Source organism: Pinus tabuliformis, chromosome Q, assembly GCF_031772625.1.
Source record: "Pinus tabuliformis cultivar Carrire ecotype Pingquan chromosome Q, CPIR1, whole genome shotgun sequence".
In the NCBI taxonomy this organism is placed as follows: domain Eukaryota; kingdom Viridiplantae; phylum Streptophyta; class Pinopsida; order Pinales; family Pinaceae; genus Pinus; species Pinus tabuliformis.
Window position 1 is genome coordinate 531,616,006 of NC_142296.1, and position 17,730 is coordinate 531,633,735.

General features: G+C 39.3%; 1 protein-coding gene across 1 annotated transcript in view; it reads right to left on the reverse strand.

The window, feature by feature from the left end:
• The window catches only part of LOC149220545 (uncharacterized), a 246,597-nt gene that overhangs the window by 57,810 nt on the left and 171,057 nt on the right, over positions 1-17,730 (reverse strand). Inside the window, 1 exon segment of the mRNA XM_089384798.1 lies at positions 6,121-6,192. Within this exon segment, the coding sequence (XP_089240924.1) occupies positions 6,121-6,192 (72 nt within the window).

A 17,730-nucleotide genomic window follows, 5' to 3' on the forward strand; every position in this document is an offset into this window, starting at 1 on the left:
ATCTAGCCTTTTCTCGCTCTCGCTGCCAAATACTGCACTCCACTAAATTCCAACTTGTGACAATCAAATGTGTGTCTCCTTTGGCTCAAACCTACTATTAAAAAGATCAAACCCTAATCTCAAGAAAAATCCCTACTTTCAATGGTTGAGCTTAGATCTCGACTCATTGAAATCAACAACTATGACTTAATTTGTTGTTCACTTTGAATTAAATTAAATTGTTGTCTAAAGTCTTGACTTAGGAAATTCATTAATTAATTGTCGTAGGAAATAATTAAGGTGATTCGCTGCATGTCATGGCACCTTATCTATGCAGAATCACCTTCAAAGCTACAATATCAACAAAATTAACCTTTATACATGGCTATATATGTTGAAAATGAAATAAAACATGAGTTGACGATAAGTTCAATTACATATCTTATAACCTCATCCTCATCTTCATTAACAAAAATAGAACAAGGTGTTTTTTTAGCAAAACTAGAGCATGGATTGATTAAATATAAATTAGTTTGTGGAGTGATTAGAGATAAAATTTAGTGGTAGATTAAATCTTTTTTGGCCATATAAGGGCCCCACACCCTTTTTGGCTGCCTGAGTTAGCCCGCAGAAGCAAAAAAATCACGGAAATAGGGCAAATTTGGGCATAAATGAGACAGATTTGGGCCAAAATGCCATTGAAACTTTTCGAGAGTATTTCAGTAGCATTTCCAAATCAAGAAATGCCACCTAGGCATTTTGGTCGCGTTTCAGCAGCGTTTTGGCATTTTGGCGCGTTTCAGGTACGAGTACAAGTAGTCCATATATACTTGTGACATAAGTATGTGGACATGCCTTGTGTACGCACATCATCTTGGATCCCTTATTGTGTACAGTGTTAGCTTGGAGCTTGACATGTGTACCCTTAGAGTGGAGCACTTCACTAGTGTGAGCTACATGTGTTTATTGTAGGTTGTTTGTAAGGGTATGGGTCGACATTGTATTATTGGCCTCCCATATATAAAAAGGAAGGGGAGGATCCTTCTTTCATATTTACTATAGTTAATTATGCTTATCACTCTTGTGTTAGAGATGTGATCAAGTGGAGCTCACTAGTCATCTTCTCTCTCTTAGATCTTCATTCATACTTGGTTTCTCTCTACCCCCCTCTCTATTGGAGTCACTAGAGTTTTTGATCTTCTTAGAGTTTCTTGAAGTCTAGGGTTAGGGTTTTACCCCTTGGAAAATTGAGATTAGGGTTTTCAGATGAAACCTTAGGGTGTATTTGGTAAAAAAAGAGAAAAAGAGGATGTCTTGGCTTGGAAGACTTGTTTGAATGATTCATGCATGTTGAAGCCCCTTAGTTAAGATCAGGTTTTGTAGAGCCAATAATTGTACTAGCCTTGTTATAAGGCTATGGTATGTACAACAATTTCACCTTATGCATATTAATGAATTTTTCAGCTGTCCAATACCTATGCAAATTGTAGATTTGATTTTCAGCCATCTATGTTAGCCATGCTTTGTAGCTTACAGCTATACTATATATATGTCTCATTGATTTGACACAAGTAAAGGGAAATTATGTTGAGTGATTTAATGTTGTCTTAAAGATGATAAGGCTCGTTTTATTGTTGTAAACTAGCGTTTTCTGATCTGGTTCTTGCATGAATATATTGCTCTATAGGGATGAAACTTTTCGGAACACTTTGGTATCTTTTCCCTTTAGATTGCCTAGAAGTTTGGATTGTTAAAAATTTAAATATTGTCCCATCCCATTGTTTTATATTCATAAGAGTCCTAAGGCTAAACTTTCAAACAGTTAAATTGCAGGACAACTCTAGTTAAGAGGTGAAATTTCGGAATTATGAATTCCAAGAATTTCGACATGGTATTAGAGCACATCAGAAATTTCTACAACGTGATGTTTTGTACAAAATACATTCAATGGTGACGTGCATGGGAACTCACATCCTTTGACTACTATTTTATATTTAATTAATGTGTATTGATATTATTTGTATGTATTATATTAGCATATATTACATAATATACTTTATATCAATGGCATTGAAGAGTACATGCAATGTAGGTACAAAATGGGAGTATGAAAGCAACTCCTAGATCAACATAGAAAGAAAAAAGATGAACAGAGTGTCTAGTTAAGAGAAGATATAAAATAAGGTCCAAGTGCATGAAATTTGCCAGAAACTCATAAGCCTCGGTGTTGAACATTAGAAGAGAGGATGTCAAGGCCCACCAGCACTAGAACTAGTTGCCAAGGATGAGTAAGGTGACCCAAATAAAAGGTCCTGACTGAAGTCATCCATAATTGTGAAAGTGCCAATGCACTAGTGTGATATCCTACAAGGAGTGATAGACACAAAAAGGGGTTAGTTGCATGATCCTAGGGGGAGCATTGTTGGAGAAATACTAGGTTTGAAAATTAAATTTGTTTTTCTCCTTCTTTGATAGTTACTTGTGAATTTGTTGGCATTATCTTATTATATTCTTCTTCTTTCATCAAGCAATTACCAAACATTAAAAATATGAAGATCACAAAAACAGAGAACACAAGATATAGGCTCCAAGCCAAGGCAAAAACCCTCCAAGGGGAAAACTCAAAAATATTTTCTTCTTATAGAATCAGATCAAAGTGAGATATCCAAGACCCAAAACCACATAAAACTTCACCCTCTAGATGCCCTATCAAACCTTCCTTTTTGCACAGCAAATCCATCATCAAGGACTAGTAACAAGAAATGTACCAAGGTAAAGTTTCCATAAATTCTGGCTCAAGAAGAAAAACCTCCTCTTTCATACTTCGGCCCTCCACTTATTCCCTCTCCTTTCTTCGATATTTCAGATCACAAATCATCAAGTGTGTGTCTCCAAATGAGCTCCATCTTGCCTCTATTTACACTGTCCAGAGGGGTGCGAATAGACATGTCCATTGGGGCAGGACTGGCTTGATAGGTAGGCCAACTTGGCATCTAGAGAGATTTTTGACCAAAAGTTACAACTTAAAAAATATTTTTCCTTTTTCTTTACAATAGGTCCAAAATAGGACATTGACTCTTTGACTCAAAAACCTAGAAGCATGAAGAACATGTTAGTCTAGAAAAATAATAATAAGTGTTCTTTTTCTTTTCTTTTGCATTTACATAAAATACATAATAGTACAAATTATGAAGACCGAAACTAGTTACCTAAGTCACATGACACGAGGACACGAGACACGGAGGACACGTAAATACGAGTGTTCAATATGAAACGCAGCGACCTGGAAACAGGACACGGCGGACACGTTTTATATATATATTTAATAAAATATATATATATACCGAAATATAGTTTTTTATCCATATTAAATTGCAGGTTGCAGCTTATCTAATCAAATTAAAATATAATTACTTCTCAAAGTTCATAGTTCACTTTAAAAAAAAAAAAAGAATCAAAATTTACTATTTAGAAATTAGAATGTGATATGCTTGGTCTTGATTCTTGAATATTCAATGTTCATTGTTCATGTACAACTTACAAGCACATAAGAAACTACTAAGTACTTACTACTAACTATAAATTTAGAACTTAGATATTAAAACCATAAAATGCAGATTTTCCATTAAGTCATCAAAATCAAAATGTATCATTGTTCAGTTTTTCCAACAATGTTGCATTAATCGTTATCGGGATAATATCAGCGCGAGGAAAAAATCGGAAAAAAATCGTAATTATCGGGAAATAATCAGGAAAAAATCGTTTGGTACAAAAATATTCATTTTTTTTCAATTTTTTTAATATCTAAACCATTTACAACATAAAATAAATACATTGACACATAAATATGATAAAAGAACTAATATATAAGATGTTTAATTTCATTTCTAGTGCTAAAATCACACATAAAATTGAATCATGTCCTGCATAGTAAGTCCTGACTCCTGAGTCCCAAATCAGCGTCAAAATATCAACAAAAAATATAATAATGTATCTCATCATGTCATAATGTCATATACAATAAAATGAAGAAAATAACTAAAGTCTAATCCTATTGATTTCCTCTGCCCCTCTTGCGAGAAAATGCCACAGTTTTCCCTTTCCCTCTAGATGTAGATGCTAGCGCTGGTGGAGTTGGTAGTGGAGTTTGCTATGCTCTAGAAGCTGAAGAACTAGAAGTAGGAGCTATAGGAGGTAGACCACGTCCTCTACTGGTGGCAGGGGTAGCCCGGGCAGGTGGTGTCACCTGGAAACATTACAATCTCCCAATCCTGAAATCCTGAAAAACTGATAAGTCTGCTGCATTTTGAATGAAATCTAAAATTCTACTTTCTCCATATGAAATCCAATGAGGCCGGAACCACTCTCAAACATCCTGAGTCATTTCATGGTAATGTTAAAAATTTAAGTAAAAGGATGATAATCTTCATTTTCATCCTTTTACTTTAAGAATTTAACATTACCATGAATAGCATATCAATACTAGGGCCTAGACTTGATCATTAAGCTGCCCCACTCAAAAATTATTTGTTTCTTTCAAAAAAAATTGCAGCTTATGCAGGCAACGTTTTCTATCAACAGAATACGCATTTTCCAAATGCAGGACACGACGAAAACCGGCGAATACGTTTTACATTTTGCAGGACATGATGAAAAACGTTTTCGACACGTTTTAGGGCCGTTTTTGTGTCCGGCACGTAAAATACGGGACACGGGACCTTGGAGGACGTGTCCTGTGACTTAGCTAGTTACATTTTCCAACAAGCACAGGTGCAAGGAATCCCAACTCTCTTGACATCCAGGAGCGTGGGAACAGGGAAGATACTCCAAAATTCAAATGGAAGGTTGGCTGTGAAAACAAACTTTAGGAGTAGTATGCTAAATCAAAGGAACCCAACTCTGGAGATGCCTAGAGTTGATGTATTATGTATATCAATCCAATAGTGTATGCATGGCTCCTCATGGGACTCAAGGATGTTGGTCAACCTTCCAAGGATTCAAAAGGAAAAAGAGGAAACCAACATCACAGCAATCTAAAATCTGAAGAACCATGGATGTCTGCCTTCTGCCTGTTCCCACAATCATATGAGACAACAGGAAATTATGAGGTGATCCTCCTGAAGAGCACCAACAAGGACTTAAGGAGGTTGGTCAACCTCCCTAGGGGTTCAAGAGGAAACCCAAGGTCGCAGCAATCCAAAATTTCAAGTATCATGGATGTCTGCCTTCCACTTGTTGCAGAATCATACAAGACAGCCAGAAATTATAAGGTGATCCTCTTAAAGTACTCCATCTGTGACAGGACACATTGACACTAAGATCTATATTTAAATACTTCCCTCATGAAGAGAGTAAGGCATCTCTGGCCGAGGTAGAAAAAAAAAAGTGGAAAGGTAGTCCCCCAAGTTCCAAAACGAAGTGATATCTCCCTCAGATCACAACATAGTAGATGGGGCATTAGAAAATGAGATACTCCTCCACCTCTACCACCTTGTGTAAGTGGCATAACTAGCGACATCTGTTCAACTGTGGTATGTCTCAATTCAGAATCTACAGGAGCCCACCCAAAACAAAGGGGGATTCTAAGGGCATGCATCCAATGTCTTTGTATGTACAGAAGTTGGATAATGGGACCGTCTCTCAAATCCAGAAAGTACTCAAAATAGACAGCCATTTTTGGGGCACGACCCTCCAGAGGTGCAGTCAAGGTGACTCGGATATACTGTTCATATTACAAAAATTCAGCATAAGCATAAAACTTACCAGCAAAGCCTTTACAGGAATATCCAGGTGACAATATACTGTCCATATTAAAAAAAAATCAGTACAAGCATCAAATTTACCAGCAAAGCTTTTACATGACTATCCAGGTCAACTGGATATTCTTCATGATTTCCTTCCACATCAAAATTTCGAAATCCATAAAAGGCTTACAACACAACTAAAGGAACTATTGAATGAAAAATATTACCATTTTAACAATTTAACAACTATTCTGATTAAAATGCAACAAAGATCTTAAAGCATAAAAAGGAACAAGAAAAGACTAGCAGGTGAGAATCTTATTATAAAAGACAAAATAAGAGTACGATCTTAAGATTAACGCTTTTATGAACCAAAAAGGACCAGTAGGATGTATACCTCATACAAAACATATGTTATCAAAGGCTCCAGCTTTAACTCCTGTTCAATCTCAAACAAATGCAGCTTCCACTGCAAGAACAACAAACAAATACACTTTCAATAATCATCCAGAATAATTTACTAAAAGTTCAATACTGCATATTGTACTATATCTATGCATGCAATGAGGATATTTCTGGACCTTAATACAAGATAATCACAAAAACACTGCAAACAATTTGGTCCAAGGTAACAAATACCTGACATTGTAATAGTTAATGTAACCAAAAGAATATACATGAAAGTCAATAAAAGTTTCCTTGATCATTGTAAGCATTTAATATTGACAAAAGTTTTGATTCAATTTCACAAGAGTAGGCTGATTTCTTATCACCTAAGTCACAGGACACGTCCTCCAAGGTCTCGTGTCCCGTATTTAACGTGTCGGACACAAAAAACGCCCTAAAACGTGTCGAAAACGTTTTTGAACGTGTCCTGGAAAACATAAAACGTACTTTGTCGTTTTCTTCGTGTCCTAGTAATGGAAAACGAGTTTTCTGAGTCTAAAAAACGTTGCCCTAACATTTTTTCTCCAGTTGAATACGTACCCCACGAAATCAATAGCTTTAAAGCCCACGTAATTATTTTTTCGGGGTTCTTTTGCTATTTTCCTCCGATGTCGTCGCTCTCCGTCGCTGTATAATCGTCGTGTGGAGCTGAGTCATCTCCTTGGAGCTGTTTGGTCGCTGGAAAGTTTGGCAACTTGGCAGCGTGTGTGAGGTTTAGGTAAGTCGTAGACCATATGGCATAGACGCAGTTAAAACTTAAGCGGCAAGCCCGTTAAAAATGTGTTTGATTCGTAACAATGACTAGCTGAGGGCCTGAGGCTATAATAAAATAAGATGTCCATTGTCACCGTTCTCTACACCCAGGATTTTCCCTCTTCTTTCGTATCTAGCAAACCAGTTCTAGTTAAACAATATATATACAGTTGAGGGAAACTGTATATCTGGTTCTGCCAGAAAATGTGGCTTCCCAAAGGGTTCTCCACAAGGCAGGCTTTGCCCGAGAAGGTGTCCTCAGAAATTATGTAAACATAAAAGGAAACATCCGAGATTGCATACTGTATGGCTACGTATCACCTGCCTGATTACTACACTATTTCTCTCTCTATTTAAAATACCTTAACTATTATGGTGTCTTAATACCATTCCGTGTGCAGCTTACACTGTCGAATTCCGGGGCCGGTATACAAATATAAATAAGTCTACTCAGACACACTGTCATCTAATCAAATGTTACAATAATATAATAATGATTATGTCAGACGATTTTCAACCCACTAGGTTTTCATTCGAGCTATTAATTTTCTTTGGTTTTTGAAATCAAATTTGTTCTGGTTACGATTATATCAAAAGAGCTAGCATGCAGTGTACCTACTGTTTAACAGTTTAATATCAAAGTACATATCTATAAATTTATAATCTTTGTTTCATTATTGACCCCCAAAAACACAGTTGGATCTGAATCAAGACCAAGCATATCACATTCTAATTTCTAAATTCTGATTCTATTTATTTTTTTAAATGAACTATGAACTTTGAAGTAATTATATTTTAATTTGATTAGATAAGCTGCAGCCTACAATTTAATATGGATCATTATATATATATATATATATATATATATATATAAAACGTGTCCTCTGTGTCCTCGTGTCATGTGACTTAGCTTATCACCATAACCAAACATATTTAAACTCCAACATCCTCCACCTCTGGTGCTTTGAACAACTTGTTTTAAAGGCACTCAAAGAAGAGATTTTTATTCCGCTATAAACAATTTTCTTCTAACTAAAAAGAAATGTTTATGGGCAGAATGATCCACAGATTGCTGGCTATTGACAGTTAGAACCATGCAGAAACTCCAAAACCACAGATTTTCATAGTCTATAATTGCAGATCAAAACTGCCAAATTAGATTTCATAGTCACCAAAAACCAAGTATAACCATCCAAGCAAGTTCTCTCTTTTCTATCAAATAAGATAAGATAGTCTTATTAATGTCCAACAAATGACCACAAAAGTGGAGGCTAACAGGTATATCCAGTTTAAATGCTGCGGGAGTGTGAAAGCAACTCCCATATCAATGAAAAGAAGGAAACATACTAAATACCTAGATAACAGTTATAACCCAGAAGTCTAGCAAAAAGATAAGATAGTGGATAGTGTAAAACCAATGGTACAATAATAAGGCTAGAGGCTGAAGATCTCAATGCTGTGTGAAAGACAGAGTTGATGTGAAATCATGTTCTAGATGGCCAAAGGGAACAAAGGACCAAGATGTGGGCTAATTGTTGGAGACGTCAACCACTGTAAAAGGGCATGTTACCACTCAAACTAGCAAGGGTTGGGGATCCTTGAAGGGCTACTACTAGGCTAAGGGCAACAATGGATCAATAGCCCACTGTCACCTGGGCCAAGGCTCCCTGCTCTTTATGGACTTTCACCAATGGGAGAGGACTCGTTATGATAAGGATCACGAAATAGATGGACCAACGATAGGGTGAGGGGTGATCCTGGAAGCCTATTCAGAAGAGAGCCTCAAATATATGGCTTGTTTGCTTTGGGAAGGCAAGGTTGTAAGCTCTCAAGGAAGGGCTTAAGATGAATTTCAAAGTTTAGGTTTAGGGTATATATCTTATAGTCGAGGTCCCTAGGCCATGAGATTCTTGTGAAAGCTTGGATTCCAAGTGATCCTTGAAGGATTATCCTTAATAGCGTATGGGACCACACGAGACCAAGTGGATTCGGGGTTAGGTCAAGGGGGGAGGGATTAGCAACTGAGGATATGCTTGACCTATTTCGGAGGGAGAAAGGGATCAAAGGAAGAATTTTTAGTGCAAGACAATGTGAGGATCCCAATGAGGTCTTTAGCCTAAGGAAACCAAGGGCAAGATTGATCTTGAGGCTAGGGCTTGAGGTATCTCACAATCCCACTGTCGGAATTGCTTCAAAATTGGATGGTGCCTAGGAGAAACCCTAGCACAGAGGATGCCAAGAGATTGAATTTTTTCAGTAGTGGTTTGCAAGATAAATGATGCCCTAGAATTCCTAGAGGGCTAGACCTAGAAAAGAAAGGTGAGAGAAATAAAATAAGTTGAAGGTGATCACTTCTATGGTGGACTAATGCCTAGTCCTTTGGGGAGATTTGGAGTCGAGTAATACTGTAATTGTGACTATGTGTATTGAATTTTCTATATCAAGGAGGCCTCAAAGACAACTTCACATAGCATTAGGGCAGCAGCAAAAACAGCGTCAAGAGCTTTATACTTCGTTTTGCAAAATTGATGGCTTATCAATATGAATTTCAAAGAAGAAGCATCTCTAGGAACATTCATTCATAATAAATGGTCCATACATGAAGCATCACTATCTAGAAACCGAATTTCCACAACTTCGCATAAATGGATGCAGTAAATTAGCCCTAGTATAGCAAAATCCCAACAACAATGTACGTGACAAAAATTGAAAGAGAAAATAGCATTAACTTGCACTTACATGTATTAAGAGTATATCCAACCATCATGAGTTTGCCAATCAAGAAGCTCTAAGACGAGAAAATAATCCAAACATCAAAATTCATTCTATGCTCCAAAATTCGTCCTCCAAGAAGGATAACGAAGTTCTTTAGAGAGATACAAGTCCAATCCAAGTGATGATGCTAAAATGAATTCACATCACTTTTATTTATATACTTTAATGAGTTCGATTTAGCTAATTAGGCCTAATTAGCCCCTAAAATAAAATAATGTACAACATAACTAACTTTTGGTGACAAGCCCACCAAACTAGCTCATAAGAAAAAGAATAAGCCTTTCAAGAAGTCGAATGATCAATCGTACATGTCGTTGGGCCTTAGAGGAGGACCGATGAAGTCCATAGGTGCCAAAAATGTGAAATAGGACTCCCAAAAGTAGTGGACAAGGGGTTGGCCCCTTGTTCTCCAAATAGTAAACCTGTAGTGCTCTCAATGGGTGTGGGGGCACACAAGTAACATCATGGGTCTCCAAATAGATCGAAGGTGCTTGTAGACCATCTGCAAGGGCTTGGATGATGGTGTAAGTGATGCCATATCATCATACAAGTCTTAGATCCTCTGCCAAGTGCATGATGCAACTATGGAGCCGGCTAGGCATGGTGAACCAGGTGCATCTTCCTCGTCCAAGAGATAAAACTCGAGCAATCTCTGAACATCTTTGGGGATCCATAGAATGTTGTCTACTGTTGTGGAGGCCCACAAGTGTCTACACACACCCTACATGTGCCAATACTATCTACACACACCCTACATGTGCCAATGTAGCCTTTTGGAGAGTTAAGACCAATGTTTTACAACTCGGACTCGGACTCGGCCGAGGATCGACTCGGACTCGGTAATGACTCGGCCGGCTCGATTTCAATGACTCGGTCGTTGTAAAAAATACATTAAATATTTATTTTTTTTATAAAAAAACATAATTTTAAATATTTTAAACATAATTTTAAAGATTTTCATTCAAGTTTCCAAACACACAACATTATAATATACATGGAAGACAACATATGATCAAAGTAGGCTCATGAACCAATCCATTATATCAAAATGGTACGGTGTACCCAATGGCAATAGTAAAACTAAATACATAGTCAACTGTAGTCTGTCATACATGATCAAAGACTCAAGAGTCAAAACAAAATACAAATAACCAAGGAGGCTAGTAGCTACTGCCAGAGGAGCCAAGATCATCTCCACCAATCTCTGGATCATCATCATCAGAGTCAGACAAGGGGCCCCATGGCTCCTCCTCATCATCATCGTCTCCAACTGCAACTGTAGAAGTGGTGCCAGTACCACTAGGCTGTGCAGCAGATGCAAGCTGAGATAGAGTACAAATGCGGCTGCGCTTCTGTCGTGGCTGAGCAGAGGAAGCACCTACAACTGGAGTCCTACTAGCTGGCTGTGAGACTGAGGCTGGTGGATTGGGATCTGCATTCAACTGAACATGCTGCAATGGATCTCCAACATCAAGTGATTCAAGATCCTCATCAGGATCAAACTCTGGTAGACGACTCTCCACTACCCAATCTGATGTTGGGTCAATGTCTTCCAACACAATGGGATCTGAATCAGGTCTTTTGTTCAGCAATTGGTTCCGTCTGAACCGAAGGTTGTATTGGACAAAAACTAGATCATTCAACCGTTTTTGCTCCAAACGGTTTCTCTTCTTTGTGTGAATCCTCTCAAATACAGACCAATTGCGCTCACACCCAGATGCACTGCAAGTTTGACTCAAAATACGAATTGCAAACCTTTGCAATTCAGGGCACTGGCCACCAAAGGCCTCCCACCATTGTGCTGCAAAAAACATAGGAGTGTAATGAATTATGAGTTAGATGAAGGCTGAAGCTCAACAAAATTACAAATTATATCTAACTTTCAAATTATAAATGATTTAACAAACTTTAGTCTTTAATAAAAAAAGTAAAACTGTAAAACCATTAAGAAATTGAAAATTGAAATTTTTGTTTACCTGGCTCATCTGCTTCTCTTGCAATCTTTGCTAGGTTCTTCCCAAAGGTACCTGTTGCATTGCTGAAGGATGTGACCTGTTGATGTATCAGCAGCTGATCAGACTCCGATGGGACCATGCGCTCAATGCAATCAACCAGTCCATCTCTGACCTCCCCCCTCAAAGCTCCTGACTCCTTAGCTTTATAATGATACTGTGGGTTCAAAAAATACCCAGCTGCATGTATAGGGCGATGGAGTTGATTGTTCCATCTTTCATCAATGATTGCCCAAATGGGCCCATACTTTGCCACTCTATCCTTGTATGCTGTCTTTATTTGCTCCTTTGCTTGATCCATAGCCTCATAAATGAAGCCCATAGCCAACCTTTCCCCATCCACCAACCGCAACACCTTAACTAGTGGCTCAGCAAGCTTCACAATCTCTGCTGCCTTTCTCCAAAAAGTTTCATCATGGACTTTCCTTTTCAATTCTCTGCCTTCTGGTTTGTTAGACCAACTGCTTTGATTCCATTCATCACTGGAAAACATCTTTTGCAAGTTTCTATGTTGGGAAAGCATAGATTGCAATGTCAAAAAATGTGTAGCAAATCTAGTGATGGCAGGCCTAATGATATCCTTGCCTCCAGTGTGTTTCCTCATGAGACTCAAAACCAGTGTATGATTGTAGATAAATTTTGTTATGCTATTGGCATTATCTACAGTGTTTCTGACCCAATCTAATTTTCCAATATCCTCAAGCATGAGGTCTATGCAATGTGCAGCGCATGGGGTCCAAAAGATGGTCTTGTGTTTTTCCTCTAACAGTCTACCAGCAAGAACATAGTTAGAGGCATTGTCTGTGATGATTTGAACAACATTAGCCACCCCCACATCCTGAATAACCTCATCCAATAGCTGAAACAACAAGTGGCCATCTTTTACCTTATTAGATGCATCAACTGATTTTAAAAACATGGTTCCCTGTGGGCAGAAGGCAAGAAAGTTTATGATGGTACGGTTTCTTTGATCAGTCCATCCATCTGACATGATGGTACACCCTGTTCTTGCCCATGATTCCTTGAAATCTTGCAAATACTCATTAATTGATTGAATTTCTTTCTGCAAACGAAACCCCCTTAGCTCTTGCATAGTAGGGCCTTTGAAGCCTTTTCCAGCAGCATGTATGGCCTCAAACATAGGCTCATAATATGGTGAACGAGCAGCATTAAAGGGGATATCAGCATCATACCACCATCTAGCTATGTAGTCACAAGCAGTCTCCCTCAATTCTTTCTTCCAATGGTCATCTAAAGTGGGCTGAGCAAGACCTTTACTATTACCAACTTCAGGACCATGTGCATCTGATGGAGAGGAGCCTGAGTGAGTGAAAAAACTTTTGATAGTCCCATCACCCTTCATTCTACCCTTTCCCTTATCTTGAACAGAAGCAAAAGAGGGAGGAACATAACGGAAAGGGTTTGATGCATCAGTTTGAGGGATAGAGGAAGAACCCTCAAACTCATAGTGGGGGTTGGCAGCCATCATTCTTTGTATCTCCCTCTTCCTACCAATTTCAGCCTGTATCTCTTTTTGCCTAGTCTTTTCTGCATTAAATTTTTCAAAGCTTTCCAACAAATTCTTTCTAATCTCCCCAATTTCCTCAGATTTACATGCAGTAATATTGCCTTTAATCCCTGCCAAGTGTTGTTTCAGCCTATTAATCCCCCCAGGACCTGACTTAATTTTCCTATGGCAAAACTTGCAACACATCTCACTATCAACCATTTCAACATATGCCCAAGCAGGATCTTTTGCTCTAGGTGCCATTTTTTGACTAGGAAAACAATCTGAAAATGAAAAAAAAAAAAAAAAATTGATTCAATGTTCATTTATTTGACTAAAAACACTCTCTAAGCTATCTTGATATGCACCTAAAATTTACTAAGTAAAAACAGATTTATAGAGGTGGAAAAAAATACCTCCAGGCACAAACTGCCTCCTCAAGCTTGCTCCAAAAATCAGCTCCTCAATGCTGCTCCAAATGGCTGCCCAAGAAGCTCCTCACTCCAGCTACAATGCTCCTCCAAGACTCCTCACTGCTGCTCCAAAACAAGCTCAAGAACTGCTCACTAACTCTCAAAGAAGACTCTCACTCAAATGCATAAGACTGCTGTGAGTGAAATGAGAGCATTTGGCTGTCTTAAATAGAGTTTGGGAGGGGGAAATGGACCCCAAAAGCATTTAACAAATTACAATAACCATTTAGAATCCACAAACCCTAACTAACTTTACCAAAGATCAGCAAAAAATTGATTTTTTTTTTTTAAAAACGCTGCCCAGCCGTCTTTCCATGACTCGGCCGAGTCAATACGGACCCGGCCGGGTTGACCGAGTCATAGCTGACTCGGTCAGCCGAGCCGGGTCAAGGGCCGGGTCAATAAAATTGGCAATGAAACGGTCAGAAACGGCCGTTTCCGTTTCGGTTCGGCCGTTTCGTAAAACACTGGTTAAGACCCCTTGCCTTCCAATACAACAAGTCATTCAAAGAAATCGAATTAAAGAGCTTACAAACCATGAATAACAGGTAGCCACTTCATAATGGCATGCCCTTCCATAGTGGGCTTTGGCATGTGTTAATGTCTCCAAGCTCCAAGGGGGTTAACCAAGTACCCTATTAGGTGGTTTTTACTTTTAAAGGGAATGATATGTCCAAGGTACCTCCTTCAAATGGTGGTGGCATGTTATAAAGTGATGGAACAGAGTAGGGGATGGAGGGAGCAATCCTAGGTCACATGCCAAGGTACAAGGATAGTTAATAAAGGGGAAGCCCACACCTGCGTATATAATGTATAGGAGGGAGAGATCGTGGTACATGACCTACCCCGACCTTGATTTTTTTGTTGATTTGGGGTCGCATCAGATGTGCTCTAGCCACGAAATTTGGTGGAGAGGTTGGGGCACATGAGATCTCCAATACCCAAAAAGGGTTTGGGAAGATTCTAAACAATTCAGGAGATATTAAAATAATTAATATTTTTAATGGAGTCCCTAAGTCTAAGTTTAGGAAAAGTAAAATATTAATGTGTATTAATATGAAACTGTGTTAGAATGGTCCAAAAGACATGGATCAAGCCAGATCTAATCTTAGCCATTGATTAGGGACTTAATCTCGGCCATTGATATTTCAATAGGAAAAGTATAAGAGGAGGCTTGAGGGTTGCTCGGAGGGTACACCAGAGTGATTAATCATTCTATTCTCTAGAGCGGGGTTTGCTAAGAGAGATAGAATTAGTGATCGAGAGTTGCAGCTGAGGGGCATTGAGTACAGAGAGACAGAGAGGCAGAGATAGTGTCGGGAGAGCAGCGCAGTAGCCGGGGAGAGTGACGCAGAGCCAGCCAAGGCTCACGCAGGGCCACGCAGAGGCAGCTGGGAGCTGTGCAGAGCCTCAGAGAGGCCAGTGTTGCTGACGCAGAGGACCAGAGGGCTGACACAGGGCCTCTTAAGGTTGACGCAGACCCATCCGGGGTGACACAGGGCTAGCGTTAGGCAAAGAGGGGTTGACGCAGTCTAGAGAGAGGCTGACGTTGGAGTTTTTGGGGCAGATTGGTGCTGAGGAGTTGCCGGAAGGATTATCTGGGGTTTCAGCCAAGGGATTTGTTAGAAACTGAGAGGTATTACTGCTAAGAAAATTTTCTTTGTTGGGTAGGGTAGTTTCGACACACAGGTTGTACTATGATATTGCTTAATAAGAAAACCCTTAGATAGTTGCACCGGTTTTCCCACAGTGGGTTTTTCCGAGGACATTGGTCCAAAAATAATGGTGTCATATGGTGTGATTGTTTCTGTTTCCTTTAGTTGTTGATCTGTAATATGTTGAGCATGCACCAGTGTTTATTTTCAGTATTTACATTGTAAATAACTTGTTAAGTAACATAACAAGTAGGTAGGAATAAATTAAATAAAGTGCATGGAGGGTTTCTAACTAAGTAGACTTAGAAACTTCAACATTTTCAACCCTTCTTCATATGCCTTTTGCTTTTATGATTTTTCTTTGGTTAACTACTCGGGGCTCAAGGAGTAAGAGCATGATCTGTAAAGTATAGCAATGGATACCCCCTTTAAGGTGGGGCGGTTCATTGCCCACCAGGGGTTGGGACAATCATGGGTTCCTGAATGATAGAGGAGGCTCATCTAGGGCCTATAGGAACCAGGGTGATGGCCATGGAAATGGGGTAGAGCTCATGTATTGGCTTTTGCCCATATGCTAAATGTGTTTGTCCCGGCCATCTTTTGCATTTTGTGCTACATTTTCCTGTTGAATGTGGCCAATTATGTTTTTTCTTTTCTTTTTAGCTGCATCAACCTCTGGGCATCGTTTCAGGCCCGACCCAGGGTGTGGGCAAAGGGAGGGGAAGGCTAACCCTTTGTGGACCTAGTGGAGGAATGTGGACCCAGGTGGGAGGAATGATGAATGGGGTTATAATGAGCAGAAGGGGAGTGATATATGTGGATGAGGGAGCGGGACCACGCAACCAAAATCAGGGTTTCCCATGTAGTACCATCCCTAAAGCCCAAAGGTCAGTAAAAGAGATCCCACGGGACTAGGGTCCAAGGTTAACATCCAAAAGAGGTCTAGGGGACAAGAGCACAGACCTAGCCCACTCTTTCCGCTGAATCCCCCCATTAATCCATGCCCAAAAGTTTCCATGATAAGTAAACTACAATACTCAATTACCAAATGACAAGGCATACCTTTAGGTTTAGGAGGCCCACCTTCAAACATACGATCATGACAAATGGGTGAGGGACCACATCGCTGCGTCAGGTGGCGGAGAAATGGCACAAAAAGCTAATTGGTGGCTGTGAGGGGCTACTGGCTGCCAGCTGAGGATCATCTTGGAGAAAAAATTTCTCCTAGAGATATCACCCACAAAATGGTGGGTAACAGGGCCCATGCAATGGTAGATGACATCCTTCAAGGAGTGACCACCATTGAGGGGATTCCACTGCACAGTCCATTTGTTGGGGGAGGGCAGAGGATGTTGAACACATCTTCTAATGAGACTTCAAATCTATCCCTTGAACTAGCAATTTCCAGCAATATTAAAATATGAAACCCTCAAATCGGCTATGATGACCCTCGTGGTTAATTGTTTAGAGGCAACTAAAAATGCCATACACTTAAGGGGTATTGATCCCTAGTCATAGTTTTATATACTTTGGATTGCGAATGAGGCCATGTTTGGTTGATTAAAGCAGTGTTGATAATATTGCCGAAATATCGGCGATATTCGCAAATATCGCGATATTTTCGGCGATACGAAATATCGGCTACGAAAAATCGCGATATTTTCATGTTTTCAATTTCTCGCGAGAATTCCGAAATTTCGCCGATATTTTCGTAAAAATCGCGCTACGACAGGAAATATCGCCAGGTTAGGTTAAAAACGAATTATAAAATGGTTATTGTGTTTTCGATGCCCGTCACTTTGTTTTCGTGCGAGCTGGAGAGTGAGACGGAACCGGTGGCGGTCTGTGCTGCGAAGGAGGGTTTACCCGGTGCTTAAAACTTAAGGTATGAATCTTCAATCGTTCACATTGAATCCGACATCGTCCGACGTCTTCACTGTTCAACAGTCAACTTCAGTGCCGCTGGTTTACAACTGTGTTTCAGTTTTATAACATGTTGCAATGTGCATATAGTTCAAACTTCAAAGTTTCAAACTTCAAAGTTTCAAACTTCATAATACATATCACATAACTTCGTTTTAACTTTTAATCACCGCTACCAGCCTACCACTATATATATTATAACCATCAGGAATCCACGAAGAATGAAACTGCCTTACTGCTGCATAGTGATTCATCTTTGTGGGTCGATTTCTGCTGAGCATTTCGTGTGTCAAATATTCCTGGAAGGGTCAAGTTATCAGTCACAATCAGCCTGTGCGTGTAGCTGAGTTTATTTGCTAGGTGGTGGTGCCTATCATCAGAAGTACCTCTATTTGTGGACTGTCAAGGGACTAGTAAAAGGGATGAGTTATTAAAGGCTAAGCTGCGTATTATTTACCTACA